Below are 21,105 nucleotides of genomic sequence, written 5' to 3' on the forward strand. Positions count from 1 at the left end.
CAAAACATGAGCAGTAAACTCTAGCCATTCTGTAGATTTATACTTTTACAAGCCACATCTGGTTGGAGCAGTTTAACTTACTAAACCAGCAGGCTCTTACTATTTGTTATATGGTTACAACCCAACTTACTGAACAGTTTCTTGATTAACGGGATACATGGTTACCACCCACCTTACTGAATGGTTTTCTGGGCTGCAAGAAACCATTTGACGTGTCGTTCATAGTAGAGTCACCTGAGTGTAGCACAGTATCCAAGGAGTGGAGAGTGGTGAAACCTTTTGCTGCATGTGGCATCAGTTGTTGCAAAAGGCTCCAGTGGCAGTTGGCATTGATCAGTACAGCTCCACCAAAAACAGAATGATGAGTTCTGGGGAATTTGGTCCTATTTGGCATCTGGTATGGTTCCCTTAGTGTGCACCCAGTTGCTTGCTACCTCAATTCTCCCCTACTGGTAACAGTGCATGATTTTTTTTTTTTTTTTTTTTTTTCTATACACTTGAACATTTCTCTGCAAGTATGTCTTTCTTTTGTTAGGCATATCTGAGCCTTTCTTCTACATGATGTTAGTACATCTCTCTTCAGACAGGTTTGGGACTGAGAGGAACAGTTTTGGTGTCGTATTGGCTAAAGATGTACAGAACGTTGCCAATGTGAATTGAAGAATTTATGTTGTAAAGAAAAATGTCACTGATATATGATCTTTGTTAAATGCATCTGTTGTTTTATATTTTATCTTGTTTATACTTTTCAGTCACATGTTTGAGTGAGAGTAGACAGCAGAATTTCATTTTTTCAAATACTTTATAGTGCATAGCTCTGTATCTTTACTGATGAGCCACATTAGTGAAAATGCATGCTGTAATAATCCATGCTAGTGGATAATAGGATATCTGTTTTTGAAAGCAGGTGTACCTGACCCAAATGAACAATTGTAAGCCCCAAGAATAAAAATTCACAGCAGCATGGCATGGAAAGTTACCATGTTCATTGCAGTAATGTGGGGGAGGGGGGGTGGGGGAGTCCATGAAGTGCTTAGTGGTCTGAAACTAGGTGACTGTATTACTGAGACAGGCTTTTTCTGAGGGAACTGCAACTTATGTAGGAAAAGCATTACCAATGTTGGATCATCATCATCATCATCATCCAGACCTCCTTTCCCACCCAAGGGCAGGGTGAGGAGTAGCACTGTCCAGACAACCCCAAATTTGCCCAATCCGCTGGGCCATGCTTCCATTCATTCATAAATCAAGCCCCCGGAATCTTGGTTCTGTCGGATACCCTCAAAACATTCACCACGTTCTGTAGCTTCACATAATCACATCTGATAGAGTCAGTCCAGATGCTGCTGTGTTAAAAAGGGTTGCCAAAATCCCTGATCATGCACATCTCCTCACAACATTCGTCCAGCCAGCTTGATCTCCTGTCAGTTCCCTAGCCTCACCGACTTCCAAACCTCTCTTCCTCACACAATCACCCTCCATATCTTTCCACCTTCTTGGCCTACCTCGCCTCCTCCCTCCTTCAAATTTGCTCAGGTATACCCTTTTCACCACTCTATTGTTATCCATTTACTCCACATGACCATACCATCTCAGTACACTCTTCGATTCTAGTGTCCACCGACTTCCTCACTCCGCATCTTTCACAAATCACATTATTTCATATCCTATCCACCCTCTGTACTCCACATACATTCCTCAGCAGTCCCATCTCCACTACTCTTACTCTTGACTTTTCATTTTCATTCCACACCATAGTCCCACATCCATATGTTAAAGTTGGCACTAACACTCCTTCATGTAAGCCTTGTGCAGCTGCAACACTCAAGCCTCTGTTTCTTATCAAGGCCTTCATTGCACCAGCTACTTTTCTTCCTTGTGTCACTCTACTTTCCACTTCTTTTGCACATTTTCCTCTCTTTTCTATCACTGTACCCAGGTATTTGAACTCTCTCACCAATTCCTGTCTCTCTCCATTCACAGTTACATCACACTGGGAGTCACCTTCTCTTTCAATAACCATCACTTTACTCTTTTCTGCATTTACTCTCAAGGCACGACGCTTACAGAGATCAGCAAAACTCTGCACTACCAAGTTCTTGTCCGGTACTTGCAAGCGGTACTGCATCATCAGCATACAACAAATTTGAGATATTCCATCCATCACCATTCATTACCAATGCCATCCCTCTCTCCATTACTTGTGTTTTTACTTCTCTCATCACCTCATCCATATATATATATATATATATATATATATATATGTTGACCAACCATGGGGACATCACACAACCTTGTCGCACACCCACACCAATCGTGAACCATTCACTTAGATGCCCATTAACCCTTACACATGCTTCACTACCATCATAAAAACTCTTGATGGCACCTAGCAGCTTACTGTCTATGCCGTACATGTGCAAAACGTTCCACAATCCTTCTCTGTCCACTTTGTCATATGGTTTTTCCAGATCCATGTATGCCATAAACACCTTATGGTCCTTCTCACAAGCCTTCTCTACTATCTGTTTCACTGCAAATATTTGGTCCACACATCCTCTGCCACTCCTAAAGCCACCCTGTCCATCATTCACTAGGACTTCTGATATCTGTCGTACTTTCTCTATAATAATTCTTCCACATACCTTCCAAACCACACTCAATAAACTTATACCATGATAATTCTTGCACTCACTCACCTTTATTTTTGTACAGGGGTACAATCACAGCCTTCTTCCACTCTGCAGGCACATATCTCCAACAAGCACTTCATTCCACTCTCTCCACTACACTTAATCATCTCTGCATATACCTCATCAACCCCAGCTGCTTCCCCATTTTTCAGCCGCTTCACAGCGAGTGTCATGTCTCATGGTACTGCATTCCTTCTCTGCACACCCCCAAAACCAGTCATGTTTACAGCCACTCTGCTCTCTCTATTCCCATTCATTAGGCTTTCAAAATATTCTTTCCATCTGGTCCTTACTTCATCTCCATGGGTTAATAATCTACCACCTACATCCTTCACACCATCACATTTCTTTATGCTTTCACTTCTACATTTCTGCATCTCTTTCCAGAATAACTTTGTATTTTCAGAGTAGTGTGCATTCATTTTTCTTCCTAGATCCTCATTTACCTACAGTACCCTCGCGTCCAGCACGGTAATATTGTCATGCATGGGTCACGTGTTGGACCAAAAACGTGTTGGACTAACAATAGAGCTTATGGGGAAAAATGAATTATGTCAGCAACCCTCGGAAAAGTCACCCTAGATACCTACCATATACCTATACATATATTGGTACTATTGTAATTATAATAAATGGTACTGTGCTATGAATGATAACTAACTTTTTAGGATAGTGTTGGTGGGCTTGCTGGGAATGGGAGGTGGTATCCAAAGCTGTAGTTAGTCCTACTGGGTCCCTGGAGGATGGCTGCTGGCGTCACTAGCGGGTAATGGCTGTTGCTCCTCCTCAACCTCCCTCATAAATCCTTCGAAATCAAACCTCCCTCATAAATCCTTCGAAATCAAACCTCCCTCATAAATCCTTCGAAATCACACTCAGAATCACTATCTTCGTCCACAGCCATGGAAGGTCCTGCTTCTGCCTGTCCTAGCACTCTGTAATCCTCGGGAAAGTGCATGCTTCTCACACTGTTGCCAGAGCCCCGTCTCGTGACTGTGGAAAGTGATCGCTGTCGCTGACTCGGTAGAGAATAAGGAGAAGCAACTTTGTTTATAAACTGGTACGCACACCGATGAGAAGGGTTTCAAAACGATTGATATTTATTCTAAAATATTAATATGTATTCAGTGTCAGGCTAAATGTTCAATGATGTAGTACGATACATTCTCTGTCGAGTCGCCTGGGTTTTGGTCACACTGTTTTTCCCGTCCAATGCTCGGCAGGAATCCATCCAGATGAATTCCAAATGCCCGTGGTATCGTCGGCAATTTTACCACGTTACCGTTCCGATTTACCATCGTATCCTCGGCAAACCTGGTATGAAGTGCCGTGTGATAGCCTTTGGCTGCCAGGATCTTGTCTTAAGTTTTTTATTATGATCACGTTGGCTTCATTCATGTTGTAGGCCTTGGCAATGTCAACTTTCCTCTCCCCTTTCTTCTTCCTCTCGTTGCTTTCTAGCTTGGTGGCCTGAGGGAGGTGCCGACGCTTCTTGGGGTTCTCAGAAGGCTTCCTAGGCATAGTAAGCAGAGTAAAATGCAGTAACAAGGGCAGAAAATGCAGCAAGAAAAAAGCACCTTCCAATGCAATTATGCAACTGAGAGGCGCTGTGGCAGGAGAAATGTAAACAAAACATCACGTGACACCAGAAGCGTTTTTAATTGGGCGGCATCACGATCATGTCACGATAGCGGGCAGGGAAGGCTACTTGATCATAAGTTTTTCATTGGCTAGCATCATCATGGGAATGTCCAGTATGGCTGTGTTGGACCGTGGGTGATCGTGCTTGAGTGAACTCTGCGGATTTGGCCCACTTCTCGGAGCTCTGTGCGTGTTGTGCAAACACACTCGTGTTGCAGTAATTAAATCGTATTAAACAATACTACTGTACTTAATTGCTCTCCGTGCTGGACCCAAATCGTGCTGGACTAACGCGTGTTGGACGCGAGGGTACTGTACTTCTTTTTCCCACTAGTCTCTTTACGTTCTTGCTCTCAACATATTCAGATCAACTGAACCCCTGTTCTGTAACCACTTTAGCCATTTCTTCCTTGTTTCCTCCACCGCTCTCTTAACCTCATCATCCCACTATGCCGTACCTTTCTTCTTTGATGTTACTCTTGCCACACCACACACCGCTTTAACATTCCTAACTAAACAATCCCTATATGCAGTGTTGCAACGAACAGCAATTGTATTATGTCCAGACATTTTGACATATTCATCTATGTCATCTTCAGTGGACCTAAAGAGATAAAAATGACCTGTAAGGTCATGTATAAGAATGATTTTAAGATTCATATGAATTATTTTAAGATTCAGTCATTTTTTTCATTACAAAGACAGGCTACCGACTGCCCTCTGCTCGTCATTCATTTATGAATATAAGTGCCCTAGTTGCCATACAGGGAATATTGGAAGCACAATCCGAGCTTTCAAGCGAAGGGTTGACAAGCATAGTGGATCAGTCGAGCAAGACTTCCTGCGAGCGACCCTCCTCACTCAGCCGTAAGGGAACAGTCATATCATTGTAATACTTCTGTTGATCCCAAGAATTTCTGTATAATGGACACACATGCCAGTAAGAATCTAAGAATACTAGAATCCATTCATATTAATATATGAAAATGGCCATAAACAATTGTCAGTCTGCTGTCCTTCTGAATATATTGTGCAGCTAAGTCTCCCCTGTAATTTAACTTTTTTTTTTTTTCTTTCTTATTTTTTCTTTTATATAAGTACAGTGAGCTTAAGCTCAGATAGTTCTTGTAGGCATTTAATTACCTTACAGGTCATTTTTATCTTTTTAGATCCACTGAAGATGACATAGATGAATATGTCAAAATGTCTGGACATACATAATAAAAATGCTGTTCGTTGCAACACTGGTATTTCTTTTCCTTTATAGGCTACTGTAGTTCAGGGCATTTCTTAAGATTAACCATACCTTTGGCTCTCAGCCCGTCCTTCTCTCTCCATCCTTTTAACATGTTCAAACCATCTTAACCCACTAGTTCACATTACAGTACAGTACTTCTCTAATAATTCTCATGCGAATTATCTCTCACAGCACATTGTTCTGTTTTCTGTCAATTAGTGATACCCCGTTCATCCACATGAACATTCTCATTTTGGTGCATTCTGATCTACATTTGTTCTGCATTCCAGTCAACATTTATCCTCTTTTCTTGCAGGTTGTCTCACTGACTTGCAGCATTAGAATTTTCACACATGTTTAGATAGTACCAGTAGTATGAAAGGAAAGGAGTGCTTCTTCATAGTCAGAAGAGGCAATTTCCTAAGCTGCTTTCATCCACTTCCCATTATATCAGTGGAACTAGCTCCTACTTCTCCAACACTCAGTGCCCCTCAGCTGCCAAACTCTTCCACAAATTCCAGGCAGCTCCCTCTCAAATCGACACTGTCCATTCACTCTCATAGAAATATTTCACAGAGAGTGATGTAGGTGAACTGTTTCTTGTAACTGTACTCATAACTAGTGGATTAACATTCCTATCAATTTTTGGCCTTGTAAATTTGAAACTTCTCATAATTAAGTCAAACATGAATGTTACATGCCTGACACCTGATCAGCCGATCAGCTGTTAGTGTTGTTACAGTCTTTGCAAGGGGTTTAAAGGAAGAAGATTTTTACATTTTCCTTCAAGAGCAAATGCTATTTCTTGTTTTCTTAGCACTTTCACAGCTTATGTAAGTAGAACAGTAGGTGTGTTTAACAGTGTTTGGTCCTGGGAATATTAAGGCAGGCTTTGGAGGGTCATTAGGGGGTGACAGCAGGGAAATTTGGGAGATTTTTTTTTTTTTTTTTTTTTTTTTTTTTTTTTTTTTAAATGTATGATGCAGTATTTTATACTGTGGCATAAGGTAGGCAGTCATACTGTATCTCGCCTTGTGGAGCTGGTTGCATGATGCATAGGAGTTTTATGCATCTGTGGACTGGATATTGCTCCTTATCAGGACTGTGTTATTCAGTACGTACTCCTTTCTTTCACCCACAGTGAACACCTAGTGAGACTGGCATTTCAGTGCTTGCAGCTGGTGGTGACAGATTTCTTGCCATTGATGCCTTGGGCCTGTTTACCACTTACTGTTGACACTGCTGCAAAGTTTGGCTCCCAGACACAAGAACTCAACATATCTCTTACTGCCATTGGGCTTATGGTGAGTCATTAACAAGTTTCTGCTGCTCCTGTCTGGGGTATTTTTCATTCAGCTTTTAGTACAGGCACACCACCAATTTTCTGGCATCAGATGGTCCGGCACCTCTTTTAATCTGGACACAATCACAAGAGGACACTCAAAATTTCTGTGCCCACCAGACCAGTTTACCAGGCGGCCACAGATGATGTTAAGTGTAGTACATGCCCACCTGGATTGTTTGCATTGCATGTCATAGATTGCCCAGTATTATGTCCATTTTGTAGCTTATTCTGTTTATATATAACCCTAGCAATGGCTTCTAAGAAAGATGCAAGTGCCATTGGTGGTGTCAAGCATAAACACAAGCCTTTTTCAATACAGTCAAACCTTTTTAGATCATAGTTCATTGGTCTGCCTAACTACTGCAATAACGAAACCCCTTAATAACCAAGTAAAGCAACAAGTGGGAATAAATGCAGTAGTTCAGGATCCACAAGTTTACACTCACTTTATTGCCTGGTACGCAAATAATAATTCCCAGACAAACTGGAGGGACTGAATCAGCAGTGTGTACACCAATTCACTTACTCCCAGTCATAATCCAGACAACCCTTTTCTCTCATATTTCTTTTGACTTTGTGAACCATCATTTTTATCTGTGTATTTTGTCTGTGAATATAAAATTCTCACAGTTAATCACTCCTAACCATCACTTTTTGTTCTTGTGAATATGACACTTCTCATAATGTTTCACATTGTTTTATTTACACCTAAAGACTTTATTACCCCTTCAGTTTATTCATAATTACTACTACTATCAAATCAGAAGGTTATTTTCATCACTGGTACCTACTGAGACACTCTCTAATTGAGTGTGGGTGCATAAGGCAATAGCATGTTTCACATTTATTTTGCATGTGGAAGTCAGTCACCACGAGGCACACCATTATCATAGTAACTGATATGTAGCTACCAAGTGACCTACTGCACTGGCTGCCCATATCTTTACATATATTTTTACTCACCTGGCAGGACAGAATGGTGTAATAGCAGCTGTTTGGAGGGATTTAGTGCAGTAAGACATTTTTATTATGCTAAAAACAAAATAAAACAGGATAAGGTAGCAGAACTGTTTACAAAATTGGATTGTGGTGTTCCTGTCCAGAAGTTGTGTGACACATACAGTACTGGTTCGTTAACTGTTTTTTATATAAAGAAGCAAAGGGAAAAATATTGAAAATGCTTCTTCAGAATTAGTTGAGTTGATCACCCACAATAATTTTTTCAGTCATGTGATTGATCCAGCTCATATTTCGGGACATGTCCTTGACTTGATCCCGTCCCTGTTGGCTGCAGATACGTATCTGATGTTGAAGTTGACTCAGTTGACCCCCTCATATCTGATCATGCTCTGATCACTTTTAGTTTTGATATCCCAAAACCCTCTTCCTATAAAAATGTTATCAGGTTCAGAAATGACAGGAACATTGACCATCATTTTGTGTGTCTTGAAATTGATCAGCATTTAAACTACATTGATTCTTCAACTTTTTCTTCTTATGATTTGGTTGATATATATATAACAATGAGCTTAGTTAAATTTAAATTTTTGACCATTATTGTCCTGAGGTGGTAAAAACAGTCATTGTACATGATAATTCTCCGTGATATGGTCCTTCCATTAATTCTTAGCATAGACAGTGTAGAAAGGCAGAACGTGAGTGGTGCATACAATGGACCGAATTAACTTGTTTGTGTTATGTTTTTGCGAGAAGAGCAGGTGTTCACACTGTTAAAGCCCAAAAGACAAGATATTATCAAAATAAATTTGAGGTGCTCCACATTAGAAGGGCGGCTTGCACCACCCCACCAGAAATGGAGTTAATGTGGTATAGCACTATATTGAGGTGTTTACTTTTGTGTGGGAGTGGATGGGTGTCCCTTCGGCCACTGTAGGTAGTGGTGAAAATCCACTGAAGGTAAACATTGCTCGCAACCATCAAGGCAGTCGGCACTCTGTTCTGAGCAAAGTATTCCCAATTAGAAGGGCTACCCAACCAGTCTAAATAGTGTGGCAAGTGAGGGATGGGGCTACGTAGCCCCCTCCCTGCGGAAAATTCCGAATCAGAATGGCAGCCGAAACTGTGAGAATCTCCTCCCTCATGCGGATGTGGCACCAGCCAATCAGAGCGCTCTGCTCGCATCGTGTGACCGCTCCCAGTCAATGGGAGCCCAGTTTGTGTGCAGCCATGTTAGTCCCTTTTGTTTTGGCTCTCCCAGCAAACACAACAAGGACGCTCCGTACTTTTGTGCTTTTTTTTCTGTGCATTTCGAGTGTTATGAGCACCAAACTTCACCAACAGTGTCACAACAGTGTGAAGAGCACGAGGAAAGTGTTGCAGGGCCATCAGGTATGGGGCAAGTGAATGATGCTAGTGGTGATAGCAGTGCTACTCTAAGCAAACGTGCTTTCTATGGGGTAGTTGAGTCAGGAGCATCTAGCGACTCCGACCCCAACAACCCCACGTATGTGCCTGATTTAACTGATATTAGGGTCAATCATTTCTCTCATGACAGTGATAGTGGTGATAATGTGCTTTAAAATGGTTTTGTTGGCTCCACGCAGAGTGGTGGTGGTGATGAAAGTGAAAGTGTAGGCCAGCGGGGTCATGTGGAAGCACCAGGCAGGCCTAGTGGTGAGGGTGGCAGTGGCGTGGCACATACCGAGAAGTGGGGCCAAGTAAGGTCAAAGAATGTTTCTTCATGGCAGCAGAATGTGGCAAAGAAATGCCATAACCTTGGCCTTAAGTACGTGGGCCATGCAACAAAGAAACGTGTGCCTGCTAATCAAATTGGTGCTTTGTGCCTTGATGGCTGTTTCGCAGAGGTAGGGAGGGGGAATATCGAGAGTGTTTTTAAAAGTTTCTGGGCTGTGGGAGTCTAATGCCCAGAATGCGTACCTGCAGTCTCTGATTCATGTGGAGCCTGTAAAATATAAACGTTCAGCCAAAGAAGTCATCCAGAGGTCAGTGCTCTATAAGTTTTGTATTAAGGTGAACTGAGGGAAATTCCAGTGGGTAGGAAAACCTTCATTTCCATTCACGGCCTCAGTGACAAGAAAGTGAGGCTATTGATTCTGCAAAGGAAAATGTCCCCTCATGGCACACCAACGCCTGAATTGTGTTGCTTTCATCCCTCTGGTAGGGCCATAACTAGTGACCAGCTGCAACATGTGCACGGGCACATACAAAGGCTGCCTGTAACAGTTAGTCATTATTCGCGAGCACATGCACCACACCGGAAATATCTTGAAAGTGGCGGCACCGTAAGTGAGCTTTATAGCTGGTATGTTGTGTGGATGAATGAGAAGTACAGTGATGAAGAGAGTCTGGCAGAGCACTAGGCCATTGCATTGGTGTCATGCAGCCTACTCCGCCAGAATGAACAGGTGGCTGCAAGTGTGGAGAACACTGACCTGAAGGTCGTGTGCATTGATCTTGAAGAAACTCTGCCATGCCCTCGTCTCTCGACCAGTATTGTCTACTACAAGCGCAAAATGTGGGTGTATAACTTTTGTGTGTATGACCTTTGTGAAAAGGAGGGAACAGTGTTTGTGTGGGATGAGGCAATTGCGGGACGAGGATCAGACGAGATGGCTAGCTGACTCCTGAAGTGGCTGGACAGGAAAATGGACCAGTAAAGGCAGGACTTTGTGCACCTGCACATTTTTTGTGACAATTATGCAGACCAAAATAAGAATATAAACATGCTGCTTATGGCACTGTAGCAGGTGCACAGGAAGTGTTTGTTCCAGGTGGAATTTATTTTTATGAAAAGTGGCCACTCATACCTGCCCTGTGACCGAGCCTTGGGATTTATTGAAGAACAGATCCGGAAGGCAGAGTCAATTGCAACCCCCCAGGACTACATTGACATTATTCACTCCGCTGTGAGGAAGAAGTTCCTGAGTGCCAGTGAATTGGGACGACTTCTTCAATGTGAAGGCACTGCAGGACTTGGTTTCATGGTGGAATACTCCTGGGTTTTTGCAGGCATGTCAGCTGGTTGTGTCCCAGTCCTACCCTGAGGGGTACATAATAAAGAATGATTACAACCTGAAGGATGTTTCAGCTGACGTTAAGAAGTTCAGGCTCATGAAAGGGAGAGCCGACTGGAGCTTGCAACGCATCAACCTGGGGTCGGTGTAACTTTTTTTTTTTTTTTTTTAATGCAAAGAAGAAGGAACCAAAGGCCAGGAGCCCGCAATTATTGTTCTTTCCAAGAGAAAAACAAAATACAGGAGAGAGCCAAATTCAAGATCCGATCATTTCGAGATGCCTGGACACACTGCGTTTGAAAGACCGGAGATCATATGAAGTAGGGAATACACACAGAGGGTGACAGTTCCAGAATTGACCCATTGCATAAATGAAGGACTGGGAGTAACGGTTCACTCTTGCATTAGAGAGTTGGACAGAAAAGGGATGAGAGTTTGCAGCTAGACGGGTGCTACGTGCCTGTCGTAGAGGTGGAGAAATGCACGTAGACAGTTCAGAGGAGAAGTGACCATACACAGGAGAGAGCCAAATTCATGTGTGGGGAACCTCCCCACACATGAGAGTTGTACTCTAAATAGGGGCAGATAAAGCCCCTGTATAGAGTCAACAGTTGTACTGGGTAAAGAAGGAACAGAGTCGGCTTAGCACACCTAGTCTCTTGGAAGCGGACTTGACAAGAGATGTAATATGATCTTTCCAAGATAAGTCCCGAGTAAATGAAACCCTAAGCATGTTCAAGGATGATGCAGGATTGAGCTGAGTATATTAAACATTAGTGGGTGTACCTGTGCAAGATTTTGTCGGGTTGATAGGTGTAAAAACTGAGTCTTTGATGCATTAAAAACAACCAGATTATTTTTGCCCCAGTCAGAGATACGGGCCAAGTCAGACATTAGGTGTGCCATAGCCTCATCCCTTGTTGCCGGAACCGAATGGAAAGGTGAAGGGTGAAATCATCAGCGTATGAGTGGATAGGGTTAGATGTACAGCTTAGAAGGTCATTGATGAATAAAAGGAAGGGAGTTGGTGATAGGACAGAGCCCTGAGGAACACCACTGTTGATAGATCTAGGAGAAGAACGATGGCTGTCTACAACAGCGGCTGTAGAATGACCAGTAAGGAAGCTAGAGGTGAAGGCACAGATAGAAGGACAGAAACCGTAAGAGGGCAGTTTGGAAATTAAAGATTTATGCCAGACTCAATCGAAAGCCTTTGAGATGTCAAGTGCAATGACAAAGCTTTCGCCAGAGTCCCGAAAGGAGGATGACCAGAAGTCTGTAAGGTAGGTGAGAAGATCGCCAGTGGAGTGTCTCTGACGGAACCCATACTGATGATCAGAAAGAAGTTTGTGATAGGAAAGATGCTTTAAAATTTTCCTATTAAGAATTGACTCGAAAACTTTTGAGATACAGGATGTTAAAGCAATTGGATGATAATTAGAGGGTTGGGAATGGTCACCCTTCTTTGGGACTGGCTGAATGAGAGCAAACTTCCATCAAGAAGGAAAGGTACAAGTTGATAAGCAAAGGCGAAAGAGTTTGCCTAGGCAAGGTGTAAGCACAGAAGCACAGTTCTTGAGCACAACAGGAGGGACTTCATCAGACCCATATGCCTTATTAGTATTGAGGCCAGTGATGGCAGAAAATACATCAACTGAAGAAATTTTAATGTCAGCCATGAGGAAGTCAGAGGGGGGAAGTGATGGAGAAACAGCACCGGAATTGTCTAAGGTGGAATTGGAGGAGAAAGTCTGAGCGAAGAGATCTGCTTTATCTGTAGAGGAAATAGCTAAAGAGCCATCAGAGTAGAAAAGAGGAGGGAAGGATGATGAGGTAAAGTTGTTCGAAAGGATTTTGGCAAGGTGCCAGAAGGAGCGGGAAGAGTTCTGGTCGGAGAGTTGAGAGCATTTAGTATGGATGAAATTATTTTTAGCAGAACGAGGAACAGACTTAGCACAATTCCGGGCAGAAATGTATAAAAGGTGTGATTCAGGGGTGGGTTGGGTCCGGTACCTTTTATAGGCCTTCTCCTTGTTGCGGACACCATTAGAACAAGCGTGATTAAACCAAGGCTTTCTTGCATTAGTCAGAGGATATGAGAAAGGACTGTATGCTTCCATGCCCGAGAGAATAACCTCTGTAATGCACAAGGCACACCCAGATGGCTCCCGGCCATGGAAGCAATAATTATTCCAGGGAAAATCAAAGAAGTACTGCCTGAGGGCCTCCCAATACGCAGCTCCAAAGTGCCACAGACGACGTTTCTTTGGAGGGTCCACAGGCCTTACCAGAGCAATAGGACAGGTTAAGGTGATAAGGTTGTGATCGGAGGAGCCCAACGGAGAGAAGATTTTAACAGTGTAAGCAGAAGGATTAGTTGTAAGGAAAAGGTCAAGTTTGTTGGAGCTCGCTCCAAGGCGTCAGGGATACGGGTACGGTGCTGTACAAGCTACTCTAGGTCATTAAGGATAGAAAAGGTGTAGGCTTGTTCTCCAGGTGGATCAGTGAAAGGAGAGGAGAGCCAAAGGTGGTGGTGAACATTGAAATCTCCAAGAATGGAGATTTCAGAGAAAGGAGAAATGGATAGAATGTGTTCCATCGTAGAAGTAAGATAGTCAAAGAAGTTTTGATAGTCAGTAGAATTAGGAGATAAGTAAACAGCACAGATATATTTAGTCAGAGAATGACAGAAAAGCCGAAGCCAGAGTGTAGAGAATTCAGAAGAATTGAGTTCAGGAACACAAGAGCAAGATAAGTCATTGCATATATATACACAACAGCCACTTTTGGCATTGAAATTAGTAGGAGGGTACAGAAAAGGGTCTGCTGTCAGTTGCCTCGGACAGCTGAGTCTCAGAAAAAGGTGAGGTTTAAAGGAGAGGTGGTGCTCAACAGAGCGAAAGTTAGAGGAATGGTCGCGAATGTTGCAGAAATGAAGAAGAAGAGAATCAGACATTGATTCCAGGCAGCTCAGGTCGTCACCGGGAGAGGGGCGGAAGGTGGGGGTGTTTATGGTCCTCCCCCCGGGGACTCCGAGGCCACGTGCTTTGCTGCCATACTAGCCCTGGGCTTCTGCGCTCCTCATGAGGCAATGTAGGATTGGATGATGGATGGATGGATGGAATTTTTTTTTTAATTTTGGAAATTGATAGAGAAACTGGTATTGGAGAGCATGCTGGACTACTCTCCGTGTAACTGAGACACTGAAAAAGTTCAGCAAAGGGGGATGGTCAAGACCTAGTCTCGAGGGCTGATGAAACGGGAGCTCCAGCTCTCCCTGTCATCAGCTTTCCATCCACCTTGGGAGTACTGCCCTGCTTGACTGGTGCTACAGTCTACTCCCCTACAGTATCTGCAAGTACCCGAATGCCTGGCTGCTGTCAGAGGAAAAGTGCCAGGATTTGCGTGTTCTGGCAGGGCTTCTTGGCGACCAAGCCAGGGCATGGTTTACTGCCCTCCTCGACCACCAGGATCACCTGAGGCAGGCAGGTGGTGGCACTGAGGACACAGATGAGGCACTGGATGATCCAGCCAATGTCGTCATGGATTATATGCATGTGAAATAGTGCCATGCCTCCAACATCATGCCTTCTGCCCCTGCTGTTGACGACATGGACCTCTTAATGGACATGCTTACGGATAACGGATGTATAACAACATGACCTCCTCTAATATTCACCCACTGTTGAGTGTTTACTTAACTACGGTATTATCAATGATTATAATAATCTGTCTATCTATCTGTCTATTGCCAGACACCATATTCCCTTAAGGGGTGGCCAATTGACTTTGAGTTATTGGTTTTACGGGGAGGGGCACCAACCCTCCACTAGCGCACTTGTTGACACATAGGGAGCACCTGTGGTTTGGTTATATGGTTACCACCCAGCATTGTAAATGGTTTCTTGGCTTACAAGAAACCTTTTGGCTTGTTACTCAGTGTAAAGCCACCTGTAAAGGAAAGAAAAACATCAAGAAGTGACAGGAAAAATGGGAGAAATAGGAAGAGAGGAGGACAGGCATAGAAAAAGAATGATAAAGGCTAAGGAAGAAGTAGGCAGCACTACAGATAATAATAATAATAATGTTAACAACAATGATCTAATACTCTTATTATAGGTTTTATTACTAATAACAGTCATTATCTGTAATATTACTCTGTTACCGATAATGCCTTAGTAATAACACTGATACTAATAGTAATAAGCTTATAATTATTATTATTGTTATTATTATTATTATTATTATTATATGATCATGATTGTTAGAGGTGGCTAGGTAAGCACTTCATTTTTCATAATAGCAATAGTATTATTAGTCTTTTTTATGTCTGTTATTTCTGCCAGTGTTTGGTTTATTAACATACAAAAGTACAGTGCATTCACAAATCGTATCCTCATTGGTTTGTTGTTACCATTTTAAAATAATAAAATAATAGTATTGACGAAAGTAACACCCCAAAATAACACAGAAACACAACAAAACATTTTGTGAGTGTTGCAGGCACGGTGTTCTGTTGTAGAACATTACATTCACGCCTTACAACGACACTTGAAACTTTCTTATTCCTGACATTATAAAAAATGACACCTATTATTAAGGGGACTCATGATTATGAACATTATTAAGCGGTAGATGATAAACACATTCTGTCCTGCCTTTGCTTTGTGATTATTAGTATTAGTACCAGAAATACTCTTATTATTGTTGTTATTCATGTTCTAGCATTTTTATGAAAAGTTTTATTATAACACTGAAGGAAGCATTATTTTAGAATGCAATGATTTGTGACAGAAACGCCTGTATGCCGCTAACGCAATCAAGAGGTTCGTGGCGTGTGGGAGTGCGCACGTTTGTGGCTTGTGGCACACTGGTACGAGTGTTTTGGCGCGGGTGTTCTTTAGGCAGTATCACAACTTCCTGACAATTTTTTCACTATATATTATTGTTATCTCATTCGTTTAATAGTAAGCACGAAATATCATTAGCGCGTACTTTAATCACAGAAAACGCACTCAGAATTCGGTGTAACTTCCGAAACCATAACACATGATGCAGGGAAAAATTAACAATTTTAGCCCTTCCTCTTTCGTGTATGTTGATATAAAAAATTAATTGACACTATCATTGTTCTGAATGCCTCAGTGTTATTTTGTAAATGCCCTATCATTAAAAATAACATTGTTATGGTTGTCGGAAGTTGGTCAAAATTTGAGTATGTTTTCACACATTTTTTATTTTGGTGCGAGTGACCATTCTGACGTGGAATGCCTCATTTGATTCATGTGGTGGTGATAAAAAAATAAATAAAAAATGTCTGCAGTTGTGAACTATTGTTGGTTGGAAGAATGTAATTGTTAAACCAACTTCTGTATCTGATGCCCAATTTACTTCTGATTTTGCTTCATTTTTTACAACTAAGATATCTTGCATAAGAAATTATTTAGTCAACCATTCTTCTAGTGAAGTGTACTCAGTTGACTTCCAATCACGGTGCACAGGGAGTCATTTGCCTTCAACATTTCGTCCTCTGGATGTAAGTAAAATCACATGTTGCATCAAAGAACTTCACAAAACATTTTGCCCACTCAATCCATGTAACATGTCACAACTGCCTGATATGTACAGACACGCAGCAGACTTTATCTGTAACGTAATAAAGAGATATTTCTTAGAAAGTAATTTTGTTCAGTCTAAGAAATGTGCCTTGCTTAGGCCCCTAAGCAAGAAACGTGGCCTGTATGTTGAGAGCATGACAGATTATTGTCCTGTCTCTAACTTGCCTTTCATATCCAAGATTATTGAGTGGGCCATATTTGATCAACCCTTACCATTACTGGAACATAACAGAGTTATTCCTGTTGTTCAGTCAGCACACAAAAAATACCATTCAACCATAACTACATTAAAAAGGATTCATAGTGACTTGGTGGCGAACACCTGTGGTGGGATGTCCTCTCTATTAGTTCTGTTGTATCTGTCTGCAGCTTTTGATACAGTAGATCATAAACTATTGTTAAATGATCTGTATTTTTTTGGCATTCGTGATAGTGCTCTTATGCTCTTTTAGTCATATCCGTTGGACAGATCTCAGAGAGTGGTTGTTGATTACTTTAGCTCTGATTTTGCCCTTCGTCAGTTCGAAGTCCCTCAAGGATCAGTTTTGGGGCCAATTTTGTATACAGTCTGCACAAGTAGTTTATCGTCTTTACCTGATGCTCACGACGTGTCCTATCATTTTTATTCTGATGACACTCAGCTGTATGTTAAAATCTCAGATATTAATGATACCAAGACTAAGCTTGAATCTCTGATGTCTGATATTAAGATTTGGATCGTTAGGAGGAAACTTAAGCTGAATGATGGTAAAACTGAGATCATCATCATCAGAGGAAACAGAAGGGGGTGACGACACTGATAATGCCCTATATTACAAAGAACACATTAATCACGTTGTCAGCAGGTGTGTCTTGCATGTCAGAATCTGTACTTTGTGAGAAAATTCCTGAATAGACGTTGCCTTCTAACATTGGTCCATGCAGTGGTTTTGTCTTGTGTTAATTATTGTAATTCACTGTGGATTGGTCTTCCAAATGATATACTAACAAAAGTTCAGTCTGTGTTGAATAGGGCAGCACGCCTCATCTTTAGTCTCCCCTCGAGAATCTTGACTATCCCATTCCTGATTGAGCTGCATTGGTTACCAGGAAATGTGAGAATTGAATTTAAACTGTGTCTTATGACATTCAAGGTTCTTAAGTTTGGTGAACCGAAGTACCTTGCTGAATTGTTAAAACTCCCATCGGCACACCCAGATATGATGTTACGTAGTGAAGATGATTCCGTGTGTCATGACCTGCCTGGAGCCATTCACCAGCCGTCTCTCTCTGATCATTCTTTTGTGTATAGAGCCCCTAGATTATATAATTGATTGCCATTGTCCATCAGACAACTCTCTTCTGTTGAATCCTAAAAGGGAGAGATGAAAGCCTTTCATTTTTCAAAATGCAACGACATAGAGGGAGGTACTATGACAGATGATAATAGGGTTTAATTATTACCACTTTCATAATTTTTTTACTGATAAAGTTTGTATTGTATATGAGAAATGTCACAATTCTTGTAATTGTAAAAATAATGTATGTGTGCATTGAGTGCTAGTGAATTGCTGATGGAAGAACTTGTGCCTCTGAGAAACAAAAGACCAGATTATTATTATTACAGTATTATTATTATTATTATTAAGGTTGTATTGACTCTATCAGGTACGTGTATATGAAGCCACAGAATGTGGTGAATGTTTTTTGGCATCTCAGTTAGAGCCAGGATTCCGGGGGCTTGAATGATGAGTGAATTGGAGTGTTGCCCATTGGATTGGGCATACTTAGACTGGCTGGATGTTGCTACTGCTCATCCTGCCCTAGGCTGGGAAAGGAGGTCCAGATGCTGCTGATGATTAAAGTTCTGTTGCCTTTGAGGTACTGGAAATGGAGCAAGTGGCTTGATGCTTATTCTAGGGTGTTCCATATGGAGGAGAGATTCAGTGAAAAATATTTTCATTGATGAATTTGATTTTTCTCAACATATGTATGGTTAGCCTCACAATGCTGCATACTTCCTGTTGTACTCATTTATCAAAATTTGATACACTGTGTTTAAGAAGTAGGCCCCATATCACATAGTACTTTTTGTTTTAAGTATCTACATGTTTTTACAGTATCATTGTAATTTATAACTGATTGTCTCCCATATTTTTCCAGTGGAATATCTCAGACTACTTCTACCAGAACCAGGAGAAGTTACGAGCCTCTCTCACTTCAGACAGCCAAGTCTTTCCTGACTTCCCTGGTGTCCCCAACATGCCACCATTTGACAAGCTGTGGATGTGCCTTTATGCAAGGCTTGGTAGGGATTTCATCCAGTATTTAAGTGTTTCCTTATGCCCACCAGTAAGAAATTATTTGTAAATATGGGTTAGCCTTAGAGATACATAAATTATCCTTTACTGTATGCTGTTGAAGTTCTTTGGAAGCAGAATGTTTGCAGTACTGTTGCTTTGCCATGACCAGTATGCACAACATGAATAAAATGCAGACATTTCGCAATTTAGGTACTTTTTGTGAATTCACTTCTTTATACTTATTTTGAAGTAGTTAAATAATAACCTGAACACAGTCCTACTCATTTATCTGGCTTTTAGGTGACCTTTGTGTGGACTCAAGGCCAGCAGTTCGCAAATCAGCAGGCCAAACCCTCTTTTCTACCATTGCTGCCCATGGAGCCCTCCTGCATCATCAGACATGGCAAGCTGTCCTTTGGCAGGTGAGACTTTCGTGTCATTCATGTACTGTACCACCATGATGTATCAGAAGAGAATACAGACTCCATGGGTACAAAATACAGTATCCTCATGTCCATTATTTGTTTGTCCAGTACTGTTCTCATCCAATATGTTCGGCAAAAAAATTGAATAATTTATTACTGTAGTACGGATTTGTTGGGCTAGTACGGATCAGTTGCTCAAAGTGGACCAAATCCGAGGAGTTCTTCTCTAGTACTGATGTGCTGCATCCAGTACTAATACCCACGCTTGTGCGGGAAGATGGCCATCACCAAGGAAAGTTTTCCTAGTACTGCCGCACCAGTCCAGTATGCCTTGCTCGTGACTCGTGACGTGTGCCAGTAAAATTGCAGTATTGCACCTCACCCTGATAATGAAGACGATGATGTGTCAGTGTGTGACTATGAGGAATTTGTTAGGGAGGTTGAGGCAGAGAGGCCTCCTCAGGATCCTGAAGGCCCTTCTCCAGGGGGTTAGTAGGACCTCCTCCAGCCTCGGAAACCCCTCCCCCTTCCTCCCCAGGCCCAACACTACTCACCTTAAAGGTTGGCAAAATCTAAGTTGTGTCAAAATGTAGTTAAGTTGAATTTTGGGGGGACTTTTTCAAGGCTTGTCTGACATTATTCATTTTTCCCATAAGGTCTGTTGTTTGTCCAGTATGGATTTAGTTCAGTACGGTAGTACTGACAGACAAAAATACTGTACTGAACGCGAGGGTGCTGTGTGTGTATATATATATCGTTTTGTTTCATTTTTAAAGGCTCCAACATGCTTGCATGCGTCAGCCTTGGTCACCAAATGGCGGCTCTCCATGCTGCACGATCCATTGCAGCCTCCCTGAGGTCACACTTAATGACCTCGTCCCATGTCTTTCTTGGTCTACCCCTCGTAACCCCACCCCCAGTATTAACACTTCTCACCTTTCTCACCCAATTATCATCCCCCATCCTCTCCACATGTCCAAACCATCTCAATCTACCTCTCCTCATCACAACACCAATACACTCCAGTCCCATCCTACCTCTCAACTCTTCCATCGTGAACCCTGCCCCCCCAGACCTTGGACTCAGGGACGCACTACACATCCACTTAATCATTGTCATTTCTGTACGTCTGAGCTGGCGAATATCCTCCTCCTTCACTGCCCAGGTCTCACTACCATACAGCATTACACTCCTAAAACATGCTGCATACAAAGACCCCTTAGCACGTAGGGAGAGTCCTCTCAATGCCAGGAGAGGCAAGAGCTCCCTGAGCTTTTTCCAACCACTTCTCACCCTAGCCACAGAGCTAGCTCCAGCCCCACCTCCAGCACACAACATGTCTCCCAAGTAACAAAACTCCTCCACATACTCAAGAGATTCACTGGCAAGTTCAATTCTTTCACATCTGACAATCTCCACCTGCTCTCCCCGACATGCCGTACACATAAAATCAGCATTATCTCACAGTCTACTTCTGATACCACTACATCTCTTATTCACCCATTTATCACAAACACCTCACAAGATGGAATTACCTGTACTTCCCACGCCCTTGTGGCAAACTGCACATGGCCACTCTCCCTTGTCTTTGACAGGACCGCCACCAACCCAAGATATCATCACTTTTTTTTTATCTCCATTTACCCTTAAGCCCTTGTGTCCCATACCATCTCCACTTCCTAAACCTTTCCTCCGCTTCCCTTTCGTTCTCTGCAATCAACACCAAATCATCAGCATACAACAACTCCCACGGGAGTCCGTTTCTAAAGTCACGTGAAAGGGCTTCAAGTACCATGATAAACAACCTGGGACTCAAAATGACCCCTGATGCACACCAACATTCATGGAAAACCCATCATTCAAATCTCC

The 21,105-nt window shown here is 42.2% G+C and overlaps 1 protein-coding gene across 1 annotated transcript in view; it reads left to right on the forward strand.

Annotated features, from left to right (window-relative positions):
* LOC145415010 (protein MON2 homolog) overlaps positions 1-21,105 on the forward strand; it is a 1,148,323-nt gene that overhangs the window by 666,484 nt on the left and 460,734 nt on the right. Inside the window, exons 17-19 of the mRNA XM_080284427.1 lie at positions 6,713-6,875; positions 18,672-18,816; positions 19,112-19,233. Of these exons, the coding sequence (XP_080140553.1) occupies positions 6,713-6,875; positions 18,672-18,816; positions 19,112-19,233 (430 nt within the window). The remainder of the gene's footprint in view (positions 1-6,712; positions 6,876-18,671; positions 18,817-19,111; positions 19,234-21,105) is intronic.

Source organism: Coenobita brevimanus, chromosome 101 (genome assembly GCF_032717465.1).
Source record: "Coenobita brevimanus isolate Jiangsu-jjx chromosome 101, ASM3271746v2, whole genome shotgun sequence".
Lineage (NCBI taxonomy): Eukaryota > Metazoa > Arthropoda > Malacostraca > Decapoda > Coenobitidae > Coenobita > Coenobita brevimanus.